Source organism: Mchenga conophoros, linkage group LG12 (genome assembly GCF_057382185.1).
Source record: "Mchenga conophoros isolate Kocher_MC1m ecotype Shallow Benthic linkage group LG12, M_conophoros_male_GT1.1, whole genome shotgun sequence".
NCBI lineage: Eukaryota > Metazoa > Chordata > Actinopteri > Cichliformes > Cichlidae > Mchenga > Mchenga conophoros.
This window is the reverse complement of record NC_140537.1, coordinates 7,148,462-7,170,918: the sequence shown is the minus strand read 5'-3', so window position 1 is coordinate 7,170,918 and position 22,457 is coordinate 7,148,462. Positions and strand designations below refer to the sequence as shown.

The window sequence follows — 22,457 nt, the reverse complement described above, 5'->3', positions numbered from 1 at the left end:
AGGAGGCTAAGTGTAACATCTACAGAAATGTATTGAAATAATCCATAACTGAATAAAGTCAGTTACTTCTAAAACCAAGCATTGCACAAACGTGCACACACAGATTTCCTTTTTAGCGAACAGTTAGGATTTGTTGCGTAAATGTGGGAGAAAAGATAGTGAACTGAATATGTCAGTCAAAATAATACCTTCTTTCTGATATAATACCAAACTGCAATTACTAATCGAAATCAGAATTCCCTAGCAGATCATTACATGGAGAAACCTTTGGAATGCAAGCGCGCGGATCCACACAGGTATGCACACGGGTGTTCACTGCTCGTAGACCCAAATTACACCTTTCTTGGCTGCTACTTCGACGCACATCTGTCCTGCGTGCTGCACAACAACATTGAATATTTAGTATTTACTGCTGTTTACACTTAGCTAGATTAATGCGATGGTGTTGTGTTTAGTATGTTGCTTTGTTTTTTTTTTCTGCTTGTTTTCTATAAAAAAAATAAAAAAAAATTCAAGCTGTAGATACGATCTCAATTCCCCTCCAGGAACCATGTCATCTGAGCCAGGAAAAGACAGCTGGTTTCTACATTTTAAAGATTCTTTTCTTTCTTCACCCTTGTTTTGGACCAAAACACAGACTAGATAACTCAGACTTGTTTAAAATTTTACTAACCTTGGGTAACATGGGTAAAAAACAAAATCCGGAATACAATAAATATAGCATCAAACAGGTGTTTCTCCCACATTTCCATCTTTTTATTCACTTACTTATTCCTATCATGGATATCACGAAGTAGAGGTGTTTTGTATATCTGCATCTCCAAATGTACACATCAATATTGGAATATATTTCATTCTCTTAGGTCCTCTTTCTTTATCACATAGATAAATTGGATCTATTAAACTGGCTAGTATTTCTGGACTTCTTTAATGTGAGCTTAAGTGAGCCAAACCTACCGCCATATGTCCTCTTAAGCCCTGCCTTGAGGCCCTGTGGTGGTTCATTGGTGAACTTGATGGACATCTGGAGAAGTGTGATGGGAAAGTGTCTGTGGACCTCAGTGGTCATCCAAAGGCGGAAGCTGTTGTTGACAAAGTCTGTCTCTGTCACAGTGTCCATGAGCTCATCCATGAAGTCCAAACCCAGGTGGCAATTCTGGAGTAAGGCCCAGCCACCCTGGGGACAAACACAGTAGTATGCCTATCATCCATGACGAAGACTATAAATGAGGAGTTCAAGAAAACCCTAAATAATTTCTATAAATTCCAAACCACATTTTTAGAGACAGAACATCTGTATTGCTAAAACAGCAGTAATATCTCACCACTCACATTAGCCATAGTTTGCTGCAGAAGCTTGCGTGCGTGGACCTCTTGTCCTTGACCCATGGATACATAACGGGTCTCGATTTTCAGCTTCTTCCCGAGTGCTATAATGGAGTCAGTTGGATCTGAGCCCATTGAAAGGAAGCAGATGAGAGGTGTTCGTGGGTCCGACTCCTCCCACATCTTCTCTAAATCAAGAATCACCCCTTCAGTGTATTTCTCCCCTACTGCGTCCATTATGTATTTACGGGCCTAAAGGAAAGAATATGATGCAAAGCAGATGTAATTTTTTAAATGCTTTGTAATGCAAAGAGTTGAGCAAAGTAGTCCAATAGTATATATTGGAATAAATTTACTTTCTAGAAAGCTGAGAACTGAGATAATTCTTCAAAGCATTTTCTTTACTGGCTAACTCTTTTTACCCTTAAGGCTAGGGCAACTGTGGACTGGACTGTGAGTTTAACTAAATAAATTGGACTCCAGGCTTGTCTTCAGTGGGCCAGAAAGTTATCCATCAGTAAAACTGAATATCTTTTAGCCACTGTAAATATTCAGGCACAGCAGGCTGGAGGGTGAAAGCTGTATAACAACAAGTTACACAAGCTGCTTCTTATCTCAAGAAGAGCTTTGACCAAGCAGCTTTCAGTGAAGATTAAGAGATTATACATTCTTGTTTTGTGGTCCGTGTCTCATTTATGTAGCTGTATTTTTAAGTCAGGAGGTATCGCTTCCCAAGCTTTAAGCCATTAACTCTCAGATTAGCAACTTTAAGCCTTTTCTCTTTCTTTAGTGGTAATTATTAATTTTAATTGCAGTCTACAGTATACTATTGAAAATGCACTATGATAGAAATGAGAAAAGTAGATTTACATTGCCTGTTCTACTTGTTGTGTTGTATATTATAAAGTAGGCAAAAGCATGACCAAAAAACAGACCAGACAACCAATGTTTGGCTTTCTAATTAAAGAAAATGGATTGGGTGACCCTTTGCCATCCTATGCTGCTATAGGCTGGTTAGACTCTTCTGATGCTTTTAAAGTTTACACTGCGATATTCATACTGTTAATATTTCCCTTCTCACTCCTGTAGTTTATGTTTTGTCCTTGGTCTCTCTATGTTCTCCTTTTCTCTCTCCTCTTTACCCCTCACCAGTCGCAGTAGATGGCCTCCCTTTCTGAACCTAAACCAGCTTCTGCCAAGGACCCGATCATTAATTCTGGAGCACCGTCACCAAAGGCTTGTTCACAGGGGAACTTATAACAGTTATTACAATATTAATGTTCCAAGGAACTTTTTGTTTTGAATTGGCATTATATAAAGAAAACTGAATTTAATCATTGTATCTGTCCTCTATAGCCATGCATAAACATGTCTCTCCTTACTTGTGCGATGGTCCTGTCAGGACACCAGCAGCGTATGAGGAGCAGCCGTCTAAAACAGTCAAGAGACTGGTCATAGGAGTTTGGGACTACTTCCTCCTCTGGGGCCTCCTTGTCAAACCAAGCCTTCCACTGTTTCTCGTTACGACTTATCTGTAAGAAGACTTATCTGTGACAAAAAGCTCTGACGTGGGAAACAAATATAAAACAGGGCAAAACTTTAACTGCATTACAGCACATCAAAATCTGCAGAAAAGATAAAAGAATACTGTGAACACTTCAAACATATTTAGACACAAAGTGATCTTCAAAGTGGCCAACAAAAGAAAGCTAATAAGTAACAACAAAAAAAGACAAAAGAAGGATGAAATGTACCCTGTTTGACTATGTGCACTCCCTCGCTCTCTCTCTGTGTCTCGTCTCCCTTAACTGTTTCCGTGTCCCCCTCGTTGTCTCCTCCCGTTATCTCCCTGGTCCGTCTCATCTCCCTGAATTTTCTTTCCTCCCAGCTCCCGTGTCAAGTTGTGTGACTTGGTCTCTGTCTTAGTGATTCCTGGTTTACTTTGATAGTCTTCTGTCTGGTGTGCATCATGTTCAGTTTTGTGTCCCCGTGTCTCGTTAGTTAGATCACGTTCGGCTGGGTCCCCTCCAGTAGTTTGTTCCCTCGTTTGCCCTGGTGTGTATTTATGTCTGCGTCTCCCTCTGTCCTGTGTCGTGATCTCCCTCATTTCCCCGCTGTGTGCTCTGCCTGCCTGTGTAGTTCATGTGTATTCCCAGTTTAATAAGTTTTGTATTCCTGGCGTCCAGCAATAAAGCTGTTCTGAGTGTGAGTCTGCATTTCTGTCCTATCCTGCCTGCTTCACACAGCAATTCATGACAATATAGCTGAGGTCTCATGCATGGAAGAAGTCTTATTTATGGCACTTCATTTTATAACGAGCACAGACAGACACAACATGTAATGCGTGACCTAACTAGATGATTATGCAATAACAGGAGGCCATGAATTGACACTGCTGTAAACACCATGTGCTTCCAAGATGCGATCTGCATGTGTGATAGCACAAAATATGCCAACAGATTGTGCTAATATTGTTATGTTTATCACAACGAAGCACAAAGGAAACTAGACTAGCAGAAGTGGCATGGCAATCAGAATCAGAATCAGAATACTTTATTGATCCCTGGGGGAAATTAAACAAGTCTGGCAATGGCACGGCAATAACCTTTTAACTGTATAACTGTCATGACCCTGTGCCTTCTCGGCTGACTCTGTATGGCTACAAGTGTTTTTGTTGTGCTGCATCTCTCTCTCTCCCCTGCACTGCGCTCTACCGGGGCGGAGTCATGACGGCTCCAGCCCCTGGCTCGGACACCTGCAAGCAATCATCTCACTCACTTCTTAAGGCGGCTGCTGAGAGTGCTTCCTCGCTGGATTATTGTGTAACACTCGTCAGTGTCATCACTTATCTGAGCCGTTTTTCGAGTTTCTGTCGTGCCACTACTCACCTGCCTTTCCTCTCTGTGCCAGGATTCTCGCCAGCCTGAGGACCGCCGTTGGTGAGCTAAAGCCGGAGTCCGAGCTACCTGAGCTTCAGTGGATGTTGTACATAGCCCTCTTCTTCCCGTGCCTGTGCTTCCCGGAGACCCTCTTCCTGTGCCCCCTCACCTGTATATATTCGCACCTGGTGTCTGTGTGTGTAAATAAATCACGAACTTAAGTGACGGTCTGCCTCCGAGTCCCTCCTGAGCCTGACAGAATAATCCAGCCACCGCTATGGACTCAGCAGGCCCAGCCTCGGCAGCGACAGCCCCTATGTCTCTGGAGGAGCTTCTGCACCGACACGAGCAAATGCTGGTGAAGCTCAGCGGAGACGTGGCGTCTCTAACGCAGGCCTTCGCCCAACGGATTCCGCTGGCCGAGGACCAGCCTCCCGCGGCCCCTCCCCAGGTAACGCACGCTCCTGCCGTCACTACAACAGCCACAGCTACCCAGGCTGCTAGCGTGGTATCATCAGTAGCCTCCGCGGTTTCGCTGGATAAGCTTTTGCCTTCACCTGAGGCTTTTTCTGGGGAGATGGGAAAATGTGCGGGATTTTTGTTGCAGTGTTCTATGCACTTTCAATTACTGCCCCATGTGTTTGTTTCTGACGGGGTTAAGATCGCTTACGTCACCCAGCTACTACGTGATCGAGCCCTGGCCTGGGCCCAGGCCCAGCTGCAGGCTTGCCCCGGAATGTCTTATGACGACTTCCTGTCGCGCTTCAAGTCGGTGTTTGATAAAGGCTCTAGTACAGAGGCAGCTGGCTATCGTTTGATTAATCTGAAGCAAGGTAGGCGAAGCATGGCTGACTTTTCTGTTGATTTCTGGACTCTAGCTGCACAGACCAAATGGGGACCTGAGGCCCTGAAGACCACTCTGTTAAATAATATCCGCGAAGAGCTCAAGGATGAGATAATGATGCGTGAGCTTCCTGCTTCTCTAAATGCTTTGATGTCCCTGTGTATTCAGGTGGATGATCGCCTGCGGGCGCGCCAGAGCTCACGAAGACAGCAGTTTCGCGAGCCCCTGGCTTTTCGGGAGCCCCAACCCGACGCACGGGAGGCTAGAGCTTTTGGAACTGAGGAGGAGGTACCCATGCAGCTGGGACGTTCTCGACTCACCCCTGCGGAGCGACAACGCCGGTTTTCCGCGGGTGAGTGTCTGTATTGCGGTCGCAAGGGGCATTACATCTCTGCCTGCCCGGCGCTGGCAAAAGGGGGCGCCCGCCAGTAATTGAGAGGGTACTGGTGGGCGACCTGTCCAGCAACAAGCCTCTTCCCCGTCTCTTGCTGCCTGCTAAACTCACCCTCCGGTCGTTGTCCCATTCCCTCTCTGTGTTAATTGACTCTGGTGCAGAACAGAATTTCATTGATGCGTCGCTAGTCTCCAAGCTCAGCATTGGCACACGACCACTGCCTCATCCTCTCCGCGTGTCCGCCCTGTCTGGTCACCGGTTGCCTGACATAACGCACGTCACCCTACCTGTCACACTCACTCTCTCCGGTAACCACGTTGAGAACGTTTGTTTCTGTGTGTTTAAGGCTCCAGTAACCCCGCTCGTACTAGGTTATCCATGGCTTTCACAACACAACCCACACATCGACTGGAAGAAGGAGCAAGTTATGGGGTGGGGTGTGGGCTGCCACATGACCTGCCTTCGGGCCGCCACGCCATCTGCTCCCTCTCCCCCCCCCGGGAAGCCTTCAAAGTCACCAGAGCTGTCTTCGGTTCCTTCCGTCTATCATGACCTCGCAGCAGTTTTTAGTAAGGATGAGGCGGGCTCGCTTCCACCACACCGGCCCTATGACTGTGCCATTGATCTTTTCCCTGGGGCGCCTCTCCCCTCTGGCCGCCTCTACAGCCTCACACAGCCCGAAAGGGAAACCATGGAGAGATACGTCAACGACTCTCTGGCTGCTGGGTTAATTCGCCCGTCATCCTCCCCCGTGGGGGCAGGATTCTTCTTTGTTGCAAAAAAAGACAAGACGCTCCGGCCATGTATTGATTACCGCGGCCTCAACAAGATCACAGTAAAGAACAAGTACCCTCTTCCCCTCCTTAATTCTGCTTTCGAACTACTCCAGGGGGCCACGGTGTTCAGCAAACTGGACCTGCGAAACGCTTACCACCTGGTGAGGATCCGGGAGGGAGATGAGTGGAAGACCGCTTTCAACACTCATATCGGACACTATGAGTATCTCGTCATGCCCTTTGGCTTAACCAATGCGCCCGCGGTCTTCCAGGCCCTTGTTAACGATGTTCTGAGGGATTTTATTAATCGATGTGCTTTTGTGTACCTTGATGATATTCTCATTTTCTCTAAGTCCCAGGCGGAGCACGAGAGTCACGTGAGGCAGGTCCTGCAGCGCCTCCTGGAGAACCGGTTGTTCGTGAAAGCGGAGAAATGTGAATTTCACGTTGACACTGTGGCCTTCCTTGGCTATATCATCTCTCAGGGGGATCTCAAACCTGACCCCGAGAAGGTCCGGGCCGTGGTGGACTGGCCTCAACCGCCGAACCGCCAGCAACTCCGACGGTTCCTAGGATTCGCCAACTTCCACCGACGCTTCATAAAGGACTACAGTAAGATCGCCTCACCTCTCACTGCGCTTACCTCTCCCAAAGTTCCTTTTCAGTGGGACCTCTCTGCTCAGGAGGCCTTTTCCCTACTAAAGGAGAAGTTCACTACCGCCCCCATCCTCCGTCAGCCCAACCTCAGGCAACCGTTCGTGGTGGAGGTGGATGCTTCGGACTCTGGAGTGGGAGCAGTTCTGTCTCAACGATTTGAAGGTACGCTCCATCCCTGTGCATTCTTTTCTCGTCGTCTCTCACCCGCAGAACAGAACTACGGCATTGGTGATCTGAAGCTGCTCACCACCCACGTCTTCCGGCTTCATGGCATTCCGATGGACATCGTTTCCGACCGGGGACCCCAATTTACCTCTCGGGTTTGGAAGGAGTTCTGCGTGCAGATCGGCGCCGCGGTCAGTCTCTCTTCGGGCTTCCACCCTCAGAGCAATGGACAGGCCGAGCGTACCAACCAAGAGCTCGAAGCGGCACTCCGCTGTGTCGTCTCTCTCAACCAGGCCACTTGGAGCGAGCAGCTCCCCTGGATTGAGTACGCCCACAACTGCCTGACCTCTTCAGCCACTGGACTGTCGCCGTTCGAAGCCTCATTGGGCTACCAACCACCCCTGTTCCCGGCCGTGGAGGGTGAGCATGCCGTCCCATCGGTACAACATCATTTCCGCAGGTGCCGCCGGGCCTGGCGGTCCACCCGAGCCGCTCTGCTGCGGACGGCGGAGCGCAATAAGGAGATCGCTGACCGCCACCGGATCCCTGCGCCTGCCTATACAGTTGGGCAACAGGTATGGCTCTCCTCACGCTTTGTTCCCCTTCGTGCAGAGTCGAAGAAACTTTCCCCGGCTTTCATCGGTCCGTTTGAGATTGAGGCCCTGGTCAATCCGGTATCCGTCCGTCTGAAGCTGCCTCGCAATATGCGTATCCATAATGTTTTCCATGTCTCCCAGGTCAAGCCCGTTGTGCCCTCCTTCCGGGCCCCCTCCGCCCACCCGGCTCGTGGATGGGCAGGAAGTGTTTAACATCACCCGCATTATGGACTCTCGGCGGCGGGGCGTCCAGTACCTGGTGGACTGGGAGGGCTACGGGCCAGAGGAACGTTCCTGGGTGCCCCGGTCGGCGGTTCTGGCTCCTGGTCTGCTCCGCGAGTTTCACCGGCGGCATCCGGGTAAGCCAGGTGGGTCGCCGAGGGGCTCCCGTTGAGGGGGGGGTACTGTCATGACCCTGTGCCTTCTCGGCTGACTCTGTATGGCTACAAGTGTTTTTGTTGTGCTGCATCTCTCTCTCTCCCCTGCACTGCGCTCTACCGGGGCGGAGTCATGACGGCTCCAGCCCCTGGCTCGGACACCTGCAAGCAATCATCTCACTCACTTCTTAAGGCGGCTGCTGAGAGTGCTTCCTCGCTGGATTATTGTGTAACACTCGTCAGTGTTATCACTTATCTGAGCCGTTTTTCGAGTTTCTGTCGTGCCACTACTCACCTGCCTTTCCTCTCTGTGCCAGGATTCTCGCCAGCCTGAGGACCGCCGTTGGTGAGCTAAAGCCGGAGTCCGAGCTACCTGAGCTTCAGTGGATGTTGTACATAGCCCTCTTCTTCCCGTGCCTGTGCTTCCCGGAGACCCTCTTCCTGTGCCCCCTCACCTGTATATATTCGCACCTGGTGTCTGTGTGTGTAAATAAATCACGAACTTAAGTGACGGTCTGCCTCCGAGTCCCTCCTGAGCCTGACAATAACAGTGGATACAGCTCATCAATATAGCTTTAAACTCTCACATACTTTAGGATCAAATTTAGAAAAAAAAAATTGAGGATATACCCAAGACAGTTTAGCAGTCAGTCATAAGGTAACACATACATAGTGGAGGGACCAATTATTTGATCCCCTGCTGAATTTGTAAGTTGCCAATTTGTAAGTTTCACTTCCAATGAAATGAAAAACAGTCTCTATTTTTAATGGTTGTTTCATTTCAATTTAGAAAGACAGAACATCAACCAAAAATCCAGAAGAAACACATTACATAAAAGTTACAAATTGATTCACCTATCATTGTGAGAAATAAGTATTTGATCCCCAAGCAAAACATGACTTAGTTCTTAGATGCCCTTTTTGGCAGCCCAAATTACTGTCTACAGTTCAATCCACAAGATCATTTCTGAAGCAGTAGTAATTGTACTGTGCCCCGTTCTAATGCCAGACTGAAATTCACTTAACACATTAACAAGTAAAGACTGTTTTTGCTCCAAATTTATCGGAGATTCGATAATTTGAGACTGAGGGCAAGTGTTACTCTTCTAAAGGCTCACTTTTACATAACAGGTGAAATAGGCAGTTTTCCATTTTTTTTCTTGGAACAAAAACATACAAGGAAGCAAAAATTCAGTTTAATCCAATTCAATTTGATTTTAATTAAGGTTTATTTTTATTGCTAACTATAGGCTTTATAAAAAAGGAACGTTTTATTTATCTTAAAACAGAGGAAGTGGATAATTTTTTGAAATAAGATGGTTGCAGTATGGTCTATAATTAGATGAGACACTTAGATCAAGCAAGGAATTTAAGAAGTAATTTAATGACAGAAACCTTAAAAGCCTGTGTTATGTATCCTGTTAATAGTGACAAATAAATTATAATTAAAATTGTAGTATCACCCTGGCTACAGCGATGAAAAGAAAGTGTGTACAAAGTCAAGACGTAGAAGAAGATAACTGAACATTTTCAAACATCATCACTAAATGCTTGACTAAACCTCAAAACTTCTGTTGAATAACTTAAACTTCTGAATAACATCGAAAGTCAGACCTGTCGTCACAATAATACTGCAAGAAAACTAGCCCATTCGCTTATACCATTGGTGTGTATCTTATGAAGAAATACACAAAGCCAACTTCAATGTCACTTTGCTAAAAGCAGAACAGTTAGAAAGTCCACCACCTCCTCCTTGTCTTTTTTTTTTTCACCACCTCTCTAATCCAGAGCGTTTCACTTTAATTTGCTACACAGCTACAACATCCAGGGGGACCTCAACCAGTCCAGCTTCAGTCCAGGGCTAATCCAATAACATCTAGCAAAAACGTTCCCCACCTGTGGGTGGATGTTGTTCTTGGAAAACTGCTTATTTAGGCCCAAATTATAAACTATCACCATTGCAAAAACTTCAGGCACCGACACATATGGTGGTCAAGTCAGAATCATAAATCACCTTAAACACGCATGTTTTTATCTTTTGTAACAACAGCAATGCCATGGATAACTGTGTGTAATCGAACAAAATTAGAAAAAATTAGGCAGGTTTCCTAATAAAGCTGTATTAACAACATCTTAACAACTAGTTTCTTTAAGAAATCAAGTCACTTCAAAGGGATAAAGCAAGCCCTGCTTCTAAATCTCAATAAAAATGTACCTTTAAAATATTGCTCATATTTAGGCATGTGTGTAATCTTGAAAAAGAGTATGCCCTTTAACGACTACTTACTGCAGTCAAAAAGCTACCTGCTGCTACTTAACACACACACACACACACACACACACACACACACACACACACACACACAGAATAAAAAAGAGGAAAATGATCTCTGACCCCTCTCGCCACAGGGAGGAATTATTCCACTGTTATGTTTAATGACTTGCCTCAGGACAGCAAATGAGGCAAGGAGATAAAGCGATTTAACTATTACTCTAAGAAATAAATCACATGAAATAGCAGGCAGAGCCCAAAGTTTAATTCAAAAACTGACTTATAAAATATTACATGTTAGAGTTCAATTCCATTTTAGTGTTATTTGTGATTCATTTCAGTTTTCAAGATTAAAAATTTTGCTTTAAAAAAAAAGGAATCATTATGCGATAAATCTAACAGCCAAGAGTAAATATTGATGTCCATGCATGCACAGCATGTCCAGGCACCATCTGAAACAGATACAGTTCATACACTTCAATATTCATTCTGTTAACTAAGGTGTCATTTACTGATGTTAAGAACTGCCTCCTTTAGATATTTCCTCTGACCAGTCAAATAGATATTAGCAGTCTTGTTCTACTTCCATCACTAACCATGGTAAGGAAGATGCCAAACTCTGGGTTCATGTCCACATTGTCTCCATCTGTGAAGACAAAATTTTTGCGACGTTCCTTCTTGCAGGTGAGAACTATCGCGATCTGCTGGGCTGCCACAGAAAGAACTGGGAGGTCGATGCGGTTGAACTCGTCAAAACAGCCCCACGAACCAGACTGAGCCAGACCTGGTAAATCACATAAACACAGAGCTATGGTCCGTCCGCTGCAAACAAATAAGATATCTGACATTACATATTGTGTGATTGTTGTTTTTTTTTATCTGTATTGTTATGATTTATTAGCAAAAAAAAACCCCACAGGCCTATAACCTGATAACTCAAACCCTTAAACTTCTTTCTGGGTATATATTTATTGTCACGGTCCTGGGTCGGTGACCCAGTGTTTTGAGTTTTGTTGTGTTTTTGATCTTTGAGTTCATCATGGTTATCACTGTTAGTGTTTTGGTTTCTGTCTCAGTATTTCTAGCTCTCTAGTTTGTTGCTCTGTGATTTCTAGTTCTTGTTCCCGTGTCCCTATGTTCAGTGTCAAGTCTGTGTCTCTGTGCCTGTTGTGCTTCCAGTGTGTCTGGTTTTGCTTCACCTTGTCTCGTTAGCTCTGATTTCTCCCCGAGCTGTGTTTCCCTCCTGTCTCCCGTTCCTTGATTGCTCCAGTCCTATGTTTTCCTTGCTCTGTGTCATGTCGTACCCTCACCATGCTGTCTGTTTTTTCCCCTCCGAATTCCTGAGGAAATTCTAGTTCCCAGTCCTGGTTTGTTTTCCTAGTTTGTGCTTCTTAGTTTTTAGACTCAAGTGTCCAGTTTAGTTTCGAGTTTTCTAGTTTGGGGTTTTGGTTTGTTTTTTGTGAAGTTTAATCTTTATGTAAAGCCTCCCAGCAATAAACGCTGCCTCTTTAAGTTGATTCTGTCTCATGAGTTCTGCAATTGGTACGTACTTCCTGCTTGCCACACAGTCTATCATGACACTTATAGCATGACTTTACTTAGTGATTCTCACCTTTAAATATTCTCCCCAAGCCTCTGAAGTCCATCTGGTCAGAGCAGTTGAAGACCACAACGTACTTTCCCAAACAGCGACCCATGTCTTTTATGGTCTCGGTCTTTCCTGATAACAAAAGGCAACATTTTCACAGCCTAAACTGAAATGCAACCATTTGTATGCTGATAGAAAACCTGACAACAAATGATCTCATAATAGAAACTATCAAAGCTAACTCTGTAATGAAGCCGTTCCCGACTGAGATAGCTGTGTTGTTTGATTCTTCATTTAAATGACCTGAGTTGTATAGAGTCTAGAAGGGTAAATTATCTATATTTAAAATGGTTAAATTCAATTACTTTAACACTTGGCAAACCTTGGAACAGCTTTTTAACATGTCTGTCCCATTCCGAAATCATAAGTTTTGCATACCAGTTCTAGGTTTTCATTCCTATAAAATGTTGCATTTTCTTTTTGATTCAATGTAATTTCCAAAAAATAGATAGATACTGTGTGACTAATTTTCATACCTGTTCCAGCTGGACCAGCAGGTGCTCCACCCATACTCATACCAAGAGCTTGGGCTAAAGTGATGTAACACCTGTCCAATTGTAGACACACAAACATAATAACAATCTAATTTCATAAATCATGAATCATTTCATAAATTCATAAGCTAATAATATCCATACTCAAAATGACCACAAATGAACGTGATCTCATTCTCCACAAGGTTCAAGGATTAAGCTTTAGAACCCTGCCCCTGAAGCTGATGGGGATTCAGCGATTTGCTCAAGGACACATCAGCAATCAGGATGACTGACAACAGGACCTAGCCCTCTGGTCACTGGTCTCCATCTTCATTACAATGACTGACCTCGGGGTAAAAATCATGGTAAAGCTGGGATACTGACATATTTTCTCTCCTTCAGCAGATACAGATTAATTCTGACCACTCCGTAACCAGATTTACTTTTTTCATCCCAACATCTTTTTTGCCACAATTTAGGACCACTTGCACCTTTCCCTTTTTTAACGTGATGTGGTGGCAGCGAGGAGGTAGGACAATGATAGCAAGCAAAACAAAGAAGAAAGACAGCATGAGAAAATGATGGAAAAGCAGAGCTGTCTTGGCGCCTCTAGCCATAAGGCCAGCATGCCACTTTTTTGGAGAGCTGCTGTCTGATGTTAGATGGTAACTCCCTCCCTAGTGCTGTCCTCTCACATCTCCTCCTTGTCTCTCCTCATCTTTTTTTCCCTCCTTGTCTCTTCTCATATTTTACCCTCTGTGTCTGTTACTAAGACACTTCTTGTTGTTGGACTGCTGTCTCCCTCACTCTGTCTGATCCTCTTTCCTTTTCTTTCTGTCATTCATATCGCCTGTTAGTTACAGATGTGATGATCGCTGTGTAAGACTGCTTCATCCTGCTTCATCCTGCTTTCTAATTTCTCATCCTCACAGTCCCCGAGTTGTCTTTTTTTCTTTGCTTTACAAATCCAGTCATTAGTCAACCACAGAAAGTTTAATCCATTTCATGAAACTTGACATTACAACGAACAATCACGGTCAAGTTTTCAGCATAAATCTAGAGTGGGTTCCTAAAATAACTGATGCATGATGCAGCATGCATTTCTGACTTAGTTACAAAGGCAGGGTCACGTTTTCTGTACAGTCACTCCAAGGTTACACTGTCTTTGTTTAAACTGCAAAAAAGAAAAGTTATACTGCTGTTTTTTTCCTTTATTTTCTTATTAGTGTGTGTGCATATGACTTTTGCCATTATGATACATTTTACTGACGTATGTCTGCTTTACCTGTCCGTCAAAGGTGTAATGACAAGCCTTTCGGTACACCCCAAGAATTCATTCTGGTAGACAAAGCCCACATCTGTAATGTTGATGATCATCTTGTCTGAGTCCTCATTGAAGTAGAAACGGCACTGCTTCAGCCATTCAAAGTCACTGGAGCTTTTGACATGCAACCGGCACTAGGTGGAGAAAGGGTAGCGATAAGAGACAGGGAAAGAGGGAAAGAGAGGGCAGAAGGAGACAAGGGGATGGAAACAGAAGTGAAGGGAGAAGGGAGATGGCATGTGAAGAATAAGAAATTGAAGGGCACCACTCAGAAGATTATTTGAAAAGAGAGATGAAAGCCAGATAAAAGAGGGGAAGAAAGGTGGAAGGGCGGGATGTGTGAGGAGGGATTTCGGTGACAGGAGGGTAACATTAAAAGGGTGGAAAGAGAAGAGAAGCAAGAAAGTGGAGGATGAACGAAGAGGTCATGAAGTGAAATGGGAAGAAAGGAAGGTAAAGGATAGGGGAGAGTGAAAAGGAGGGAAGAGAAAAGTCCAGCAAGTTAAAATGATGCAAATGGGAAAAAGTACAAAATGAATTAGAATAGTAATGAATAGAAGAGATAAAAAGCAGAATATGTGTGAGAAAAAATACAGTGGGGGTAGAAAAGTAGCAGTGTGATATATTATTGGAGAGGAAATAAGGTGAGGCAAAAATGTGTTTAGAAACAAACAGGACAAAGGAACATGAGCAGGACAAATTAATGGTATGAGCTAAATAAATACAAATGATTTTAGAAAGAACTGAAAAAACACATCCAAATAAAGTTTCTTCAAACTGCTTCTATTAACCTTGGGGTTCAGCAACATGCTTATTCTGCCTTAAGTGGAGATTCAAACACAGTCGTGACTTTAAATATTACTTGACTGCCATTAAAACCCCTCTGACTACTTTCGACAGAATTTACTCGCTGCAGTAAACAACATTTTGTATTCTGACATGGCAGCCCTTGGGAGTCTGAATATCAAACACAGTTTACAGAGTGGTTGCTATTTTGAGCCGGAGATTCTAATCTTGAACAGAAATTGCAAAGCGTTCATGTGCACAGTTCAGCGTCAGTCTAACTGATCCCAGCTCGGATGTCTCTGGCCTCTTTTCACCGAATGATCAACATACTCACCAGTTCATCAAATATGTCCCTCTGGTGGACATGAATAGTGATGAGGGTCTCATACTTGGTCCTCTCCACAGCCTCCAAGTCTCTTGTGGTCATGTCAATCAGGGTGTTAAGGAGATCCAGGAAGAACTGGTTGGTTTTGGACATGATGCGACGATCGTATCGGGCATTGGTCAGAGCTTCTTCTGAGTCCCTTGTCCAAATCATCTGAATACCCAGTAACCCCACCTACATTAATGTGCAAAAAACAAAACACATCAAAATGGTCAAATGTACCGATGACCTTAGAAATCTAACTATTGTTTTGATGAAGGAATACTATAGCAGTTTAGTACCACACCCCAAGATTTACAGAGAAAATAACAGCCCCAATTCCCAAAAGTTGGGAGTACAATATAAATAAAAACAGAACGCAATGATTTGCAAATCTCAATAACCCATATTTTAGTCACAACAGAACATAGAAACAATAACAAATACTTATAGAAAACACACCCTTTTAAGAAAAAAAAAAATACTTGTTCACTTTTAACAACAGTCAGTAAACATCTGGGAACTGGGGAGACCAGCAACTGTACGTGGGTAAGGAATATTGCCCAGTTCTATTCTGACACAGGATGTTTCCAGGTGGTGAACAGTCTGGACTGATGTAAGGCAGTTAAAAACCCAGAGTATCCTTCTACAAAGTATGCGATTTAGCTGAAATATGCAGGTTGTTCCCTGAAAAAGACAGGGACATGACTGGATTGGAGCATATTTTGCTCTAAAACATTTAGATACTTTTCAGCAATGGTGGTATCTATCCAGATGTGGAAGCTGCCAGTTTCATAGGCACTAATGCACCCCCATACCATGAGAGAGAGCAGAAAAAGACAGATTGCGTGAGGATGTGGTCTCCATGTTGTATAAAAAGTTTTCCACATTGGCTCAGTCAGTGTTAAATGACCTCTGGTCCAGAGAATATAACGGTGATTCTGGATCATGTTCACACATGGCTTTTTCTTTGCAGCATAGAGCTTTAGCCTGTACAGCAAACTGTGCTCCCACACATTGATTTTCTGGAGGTGTTCCTGAGCCCATGCAGTGATTTCCATGACAGAATCAGGTCTGTTTGTAATGCAGTGCTGCCTGAGGGTCTGAAGCTCGCAGGCATCCAATATTGATTTTCAGCCTTGCACACAGAGATTTCTCCAGATACTTGAAATCTTTTGATATCACGTAACGTAGATGACGGGAAATTCATATTTGCAATTTTACACTAAAGAACATCATTCTGTAATTGTTCTACAATTTTAGTTTTTTGCAGATTAGTGAAACTCAGCCCAATTCTTTCATCTAACATGCTCTATTTATATCCACTCATATTACTGAGCTGTTGCCAGATATCCTAATTAGTTGCAAAATGTTCCAGCTGTTTTTTTTACTACCACTAATTTATCCAGACTCTTGTTGGCTGTCGTTGTAGTCATTAAATTCAAAATGAGCCAATATTTTATCTCAAAATAGTTTTCTCAGTTTTAAACATTTGCTAGATTTATTATATGGGTTTATAAGACTTGCGAATCATTGCATCCTATTTTAACTTACATTTTGGAGCATCCCAACTTTCTTTAGAATTTATTTTGGAGTTTATTACAATGTTCATAGTAGATTGCCTCTTTAGGCTACACAGGTTTCTGTTTTTGAGCAGCGCCGTCCTTGCTCCACAAGGATAGCCAGTTGTGGTCGAATCAATGTTTTAAAACGTTTGCGGATTAGTTCCTGGATTTGGACAATGACTTACTTGAGATGGGAAGGAGTTGAGGAAGTCAATTAGCTGGAAGCCAGAGTCCTGGATAGCCAGAGCAGCTTGTCTGATCACAAGGTGCAAAGACCTCTGGGATTCTTTCAGCAGAGCATTGAGCCACACCTCCACGTTCCCTTCAGCTGTGACGGGACGATCCAGCTCCACAGTCTCTCCCTCGCGTGATGACACGGCCAGAATGCGGTCATATATCTGTGAAAGGCAACACTGATTAGATCGATTATTATAACTACAATGATGAAGTTATTTTTCTTATAAAAAGTATATTTTTCAAATTCTACATTACTCTGATTAGTTCATTCAATTTGACATTAAAGCAGCTATTATATTTTATTACTTTCATGTTACAATCACATATTTTTCAGAAGGTTAAGTGTTTAAGATAAACAACAAAAAAAGAACATAATCCACCTTTTCATGAAACTGGACACACTTGATATTGTCAAAGACATTGAGAAGGTGGGCCTGGATGGTGTGGGAGTCAGAGGCCTGGCCCAGGATCTCCAGCAGGGCAGGATCAGAGACAAAGAAGAAACGAGGAAACAGCAGACGCTTCTTCTCCAGATAACTGTTTGACCACATAATTTAAAAAAAATCAATACAAAGTATCATCTGACAGACAATACAATAAACCAGATAGTTAACTGTACAGCATAAAAAAGGAAATCAGTCACTTCACTTACCCTCACTACTGATTATCGTTTAAAATCTTCTACCTTTCTTTTGGTGGTTAAGTTCATTAGAACCTAAAAATAAGGGCCATGGTGGTGTTTTAAGTTTTTTCTACTCACCCTGTTAGAGACTTCTGACAGATCTCCAGCTGTTCGAGGAGATGTGGAAGCAGCTGTCCCATGGTCTCATCCCCCACGCATGACTGTACCACATTGGGCATTTCATGGGCTCGCATCATGATCTTCACCCATGACTTATCAATGTTAGAGAAACGCTTTGCTTCCTAAAAAGATTGAGTTAGTCAATTATCTCATGATCACCGTTTGACTGTTTTATTATTTTATTTTGTATTTGGTTATTTCTTTTAAATGCTTGGACGCTGTTTGGCGCTGATTTTAGAATTAAGCTCGTAAAACAATCTTACAAAGGCAACATTTCACTATTATTTCTTCTTCTTTTAAATGTCAAAACACTGTGGCCTGAAAACATTGCCTGGACCAGTGATTTATTTTGCTCAAGAGACTGAAATATAATTTTTGAAAATGAAAATAAAAGAAACTCAACGCCTGGCACATTAATGCACTACTGCACCTAAACACCCAGAATATTGTCCAGAAATCTGATAATGATGTAAAGATAGAATTTTTTTATGTAAATTGTGTAACTGCAAATGAGTAATTTCAGTTCAGTTCACTTGTTTGCCTTTTAAACTGAAATTGCCTTTTAAACTGCATTTGGAGTCCATGTTTAAGCCTGATAACCAATATGAATCACATCCTGAAATGTTGTTCACCTCAGGCAACTGTTTGGCGATATCTCCACCCACAAACACAGCCTCCAGATAGATCCACAGGTTCTGGACAGTCATCCAGTGCTCGATAATATCAGTGGTGTTGGAGAGATTCTGAACCCACTTCTGAATCTGGGCTTTAAATGGGGTGTTGTACCTGAAAAAGAAGGTAAATCTTCACGTTCGCCTTACTTAGGGACGCACACCTGTGTGTGGCTCGTCTAATGTCTAGATTTCCCACAGCTGTGGAAGAAGATCATCACTACCGACACTAATGATAATGACACTCAACACTGCCGTACCGGTTGCTCATAAGGGATCCCAAGATCATTAGGCTATCCTCCATGCTGGCAATGATCTCTGATGTGCTGTCTCCTCTCAGCAGCAACTCCCCACGGGTCTTAAAACTGGCAAATGTAAAAGTCTTGTTGTCCCACTCAGCGATCACTTGCTTCAGCTTTTGTTCAATATCACGCTCTTTCACAGCACTGATGCAGATATCCTGCACAAGAATCCCGCCCCCCAAATGTTTTTAAATGTTAGCAATAAAAATGCTGATGGCAAACAGATGCATATGCACTGAAAAAACAGGATTGGTGTTTGCACTGAACAGGACCACCTATCAGTTAATTCAATATATTACTCTTTAAACTTTTTAAATGTTTTCATTTCCTCCAAACAATTTTCCAAACTTGTATTTTATTTGGAATTTATTATATCAAATAAAAAAGAAAACACATTGAATTAGCAGCTAATGATTCGTTTGTACCTCAATCTCTTCTTTATACTTGAGTAGAGGAGCCTCCATTATGTTACGCAGCTTGAATGTATCAGTTTCCACCTCAAAGGTATGGCCAGTCACCTGGATACAAAACAGGACAAATTACAGCTATTATCATTATCATTAGGTTCTGGTGATGACTTGATTTCAGTCAATAACATTCAGTTGCAGTGCTACACCAGTGGCCATGTTTCACTAACCTCCGTTATCCTCTTCCAGTGCCGGGCCATCATTGCTTTGTTAGTCATGAGTTCCAGCAGGGGGCAGCACTCACTGAATTCATCAATCGTTTTCTTCAGATCCTGAAAGGCCTGCCACTCTTTCAGAGCACGAGGCAGTTTTCGACACCTGGTAGTTCACAGGACGTGACAGTCAAACTCATATTTATTGTCTTCTTTCTAAACTACACTTTAGCTTTGCTGAAGTCAAGTAAAGTTGACATGAACTAGATTAGATGTATAGTTGACATTTTGTTTGTTAAAGGAAAAGTATTACAACACACTTCAAGTTTGGTATTAACGCTACAAGAGTCATTGGATTGGACAACTTGTTGAGTATCCTTCCTTACTAGCACAGAGCAAAAGTTCATGCATCAGTGTCTGTTCATAGCTTCACTCAACCAAATCAACACCTCCACAACAGATAGCTGACATTTCTGCCAGAGGAAACAAATATCCTCTCTTCTTCAGCTCTGACTATAGCTCTATATTTTCCTTCTGACTGCTTCTAATGTTTATCTAGATTTTCATTGTCAAGTAATCCCTTCCAGCTATATTAAAACTTGTTCTTAATTTCTTTAGGTAAAATAAACTAGCCTGTAGCCTATTAGCCTCTTTCCCCTTCAGTGTCCATTTGACACATGCTGGACAAATGTGACCACATAAAGGGCAAAGATTAGCTTTGCATTGTGAGACTGAAATATTAATGCAGTGTTGATGAAGAACAGGAAGCTTTGTTTCTGCCACTGGAAAAAAAAACAACTTTTTTTGTTGTTATGTAAAACTTTTGGGTTAGTATTTCGAAATTATAACATCTCGAAACAAGTTTCCATATTGTAGCAAGTGAGAGGAAGCAGTTTCTTTAATGCCTGAAAATAAGAGTGATGCTTATGGATGGACTAATGAAAATCATTTAATTTAATTCTGCTTTTTTTTTTTTCTCTTTGTGATGTCACCAATTCCTGCAGTAATGAGAGGGCTTGATTACACAGTATGAGAAGGTTATTTTCTCACATAGTCAGTTTTGTTTGTTTCCAGTTCAGCTTCTTTCCTGAAAACGTCTCCTTCTTCATTAACATATTTTAAGCTCATGTTACTACATCTACAGTTAAAAGAGTTCAACAGTTGCTTGAATAAAAAACAAACAAATAAATTGCCAAACCTCGTCTGAAAGTCGAGCAGCTCATTATTAATCTTCTCGATGCAGATGTCAGCCCAGAGGATATCATAGTAGCCATTAACTGTATCGATGACATTGTTGTAAAGGCCGTACAACTTCTGCAGCAGAGCCAGTTGCTTCCTAATCTCCAATAGCTGAGGATGCTGGGTAACAGGAAGTCCAAAGAGCTCTTCGCCTCCCGTGTAAGTGATGTACTTCCTGAACAGGTTGTCAAATCGATTCTGAAGAGGAGAAGAGCTACGATTAGGTACAGCTTACGCTCTGATGGACTTTAAAACATTACACATTTGAGGTAAAACATTTGCAATTATCTGAGTATAATTTATACAGAATAAAAAATCTGTCTTTTGCTAACCATGAAATAGAAACTGTAACAGTATAATAATAGTAATAATAATAATAAAAATATAATAGCTCTTTTAACATCAGTTTCAAGTAACTACTTTTCTGAGGCATCAGGTCAATGCAGGATCTAAATATTTACTAACTGACAGAGAGACAAAATAATTAATCACTAACCAACCTGGAACATGATCAGCCGGTCACTGGCATCTTGGGGTGCAAGTCCCACAACCATGGGACCATCCTTAAACAGAGAGGGAAAAGTGTCATTTTAGTAGCTATTATTAAAACTAACCTTAACTGTAATTAACTGAGCATTTATTTGTTGAATTAAAATAAAAAGTTTAATTGAAACAGAGCAAACAGCCATAGATACTTTACCTTTTCATAATCTTGATAAAAGTGTTGGCAGTCTTCCAGAAAGGTCTCCACATTGCTGACCAGTTCTTCTCTGAAGTTTGGCTGCAAGGCGACCAGCTCGTTCTGCACCTCTGTGCTCCGGGACAAGAGCTTTTCCCAAGTGTAGCGCAGAGTATCCACTTTTTCAGCCTCCTCTTTAGCCACTGACAGTTCATACTTATGGAGCATGGCATAGGACTCCTGTGAGGAAAAATAAGATACTAAGTCTTCCACCTGACAAAAACTAGAATGTGCAAATGTGTAATTATTTCTTTCTGAGCTTCTTGTACAGACTCATAAAGTCAAACAGCTAAAAATGTCTCTTTCCCACTGTGTGTATTTGTGTGTATAAAAAGAGCTTCGATAAATATGTGATGCTGTGGTTTACCTCTATGGGCCCAACTTGAAAATCAATAGATATCTGGTGCTCTCTGATCTCCTTCAGTGCGGCCATGGCAATACGAATATCATCCAGGTCTTTGATCTGTCGATTCAGTTTCTTTCCTGCTTCATCTACAAAAGCAAAAATGTGCTCCATCTCTGAGCGACATTTCCTGTTACAGTAAAGGCCGTAGTCCACCATCCAATTCTTGATTTCAGCAGAGAGGGACATCTTTAAGGGTGCTGGCAGGAAGTAATATGAGCATGCAGAGAGCATCATTTAACTTGCTGAAAATCTCAAAAATCTCATTCATGCCGGTTTTAAATTTGTAACTTAATAAGACCTGTGAATAGCGCCAAGGCTCCTACAGCAATATACTCTGGTTCAGAGTTTACTTCCAGCTCTAGATCTCGATAGAAAAGAATCTGGCTCTCAAACTCTGATAACAAGGGACTCCCCTCGATAAATCTGTTCAAAACACAAACAAAAATAGCACTAGTGCGATGTCAGATAAGCAGATTTATATAGAAACCATACATTTCAACGTACTTCCTCATGGTCTCTTCACGGTCTTTCCTCCAGATGTGATGGTAACGGCTAAAGTGATGTAGAGCGGTCACCACTTCCTGCACATTAATATCAACAGGAGAATATGAAATGAAGTGCACTTATAGAAAAATAAAAGACATTTATATTCATTAAATATACAGAAATATAGATGAAAATATCTGTTGTAAATGTGGGATAAAGAAATATAAAAAGTGTATGGCATGATTTAATAAAAGACAGCTAAGTTTGGATTAGTTTCATATAAAAAATAGCTTAATTAAGTGCCATGTACCTTTTTACTGGAGGTGATAGAGGTGCTAAGTACAGAGATTAGCTTGGCTATTTCCTTGTTCTCAGACACACTCTTGTAGTAATTTCTGGCTTGGAACGGGATGGCCTGGATCATAGAAGCTGACATGTCTGAGGTACTGCCATCTGAAAATGACAGAATTTCACAGAAAACACATTGAGCAGAAATGATGGACATTA

The 22,457-nt window shown here is 42.5% G+C and overlaps 2 protein-coding genes across 2 annotated transcripts in view; both read right to left on the bottom strand.

Moving 5' to 3' along the window:
- LOC146562058 (dynein axonemal heavy chain 5-like) overlaps positions 1-20,738 on the bottom strand; it is a 30,670-nt gene extending 9,932 nt beyond the window's left edge. Inside the window, exons 1-16 of the mRNA XM_085293537.1 lie at positions 20,279-20,738; positions 19,099-19,246; positions 18,887-18,979; positions 18,420-18,619; positions 18,121-18,274; positions 17,447-17,610; positions 17,067-17,223; positions 16,635-16,847; positions 14,855-15,079; positions 13,696-13,868; positions 12,411-12,481; positions 11,899-12,006; positions 10,883-11,070; positions 2,709-2,858; positions 1,333-1,578; positions 958-1,177 (exon numbers count right to left, since the gene is read on the bottom strand). Of these exons, the coding sequence (XP_085149663.1) occupies positions 958-1,177; positions 1,333-1,578; positions 2,709-2,858; positions 10,883-11,070; positions 11,899-12,006; positions 12,411-12,481; positions 13,696-13,868; positions 14,855-15,079; positions 16,635-16,847; positions 17,067-17,223; positions 17,447-17,610; positions 18,121-18,274; positions 18,420-18,619; positions 18,887-18,979; positions 19,099-19,146 (2,410 nt within the window). The 5' untranslated portion in view covers positions 19,147-19,246; positions 20,279-20,738. The remainder of the gene's footprint in view (positions 1-957; positions 1,178-1,332; positions 1,579-2,708; positions 2,859-10,882; positions 11,071-11,898; positions 12,007-12,410; positions 12,482-13,695; positions 13,869-14,854; positions 15,080-16,634; positions 16,848-17,066; positions 17,224-17,446; positions 17,611-18,120; positions 18,275-18,419; positions 18,620-18,886; positions 18,980-19,098; positions 19,247-20,278) is intronic.
- LOC146562057 (dynein axonemal heavy chain 5-like) lies at positions 20,069-22,386 on the bottom strand. The gene is made up of 8 exons (XM_085294940.1): positions 22,261-22,386; positions 21,969-22,045; positions 21,763-21,887; positions 21,369-21,661; positions 21,020-21,238; positions 20,820-20,882; positions 20,279-20,517; positions 20,069-20,078 (listed from the first exon to the last, which is right to left on the bottom strand). The coding sequence occupies exons 1-8, from the start codon at positions 22,384-22,386 to the stop codon at positions 20,069-20,071; spliced, it is 1,152 nt and encodes a 383-aa protein (XP_085151066.1).
- Positions 22,387-22,457: the final 71 nt, after the last annotated feature.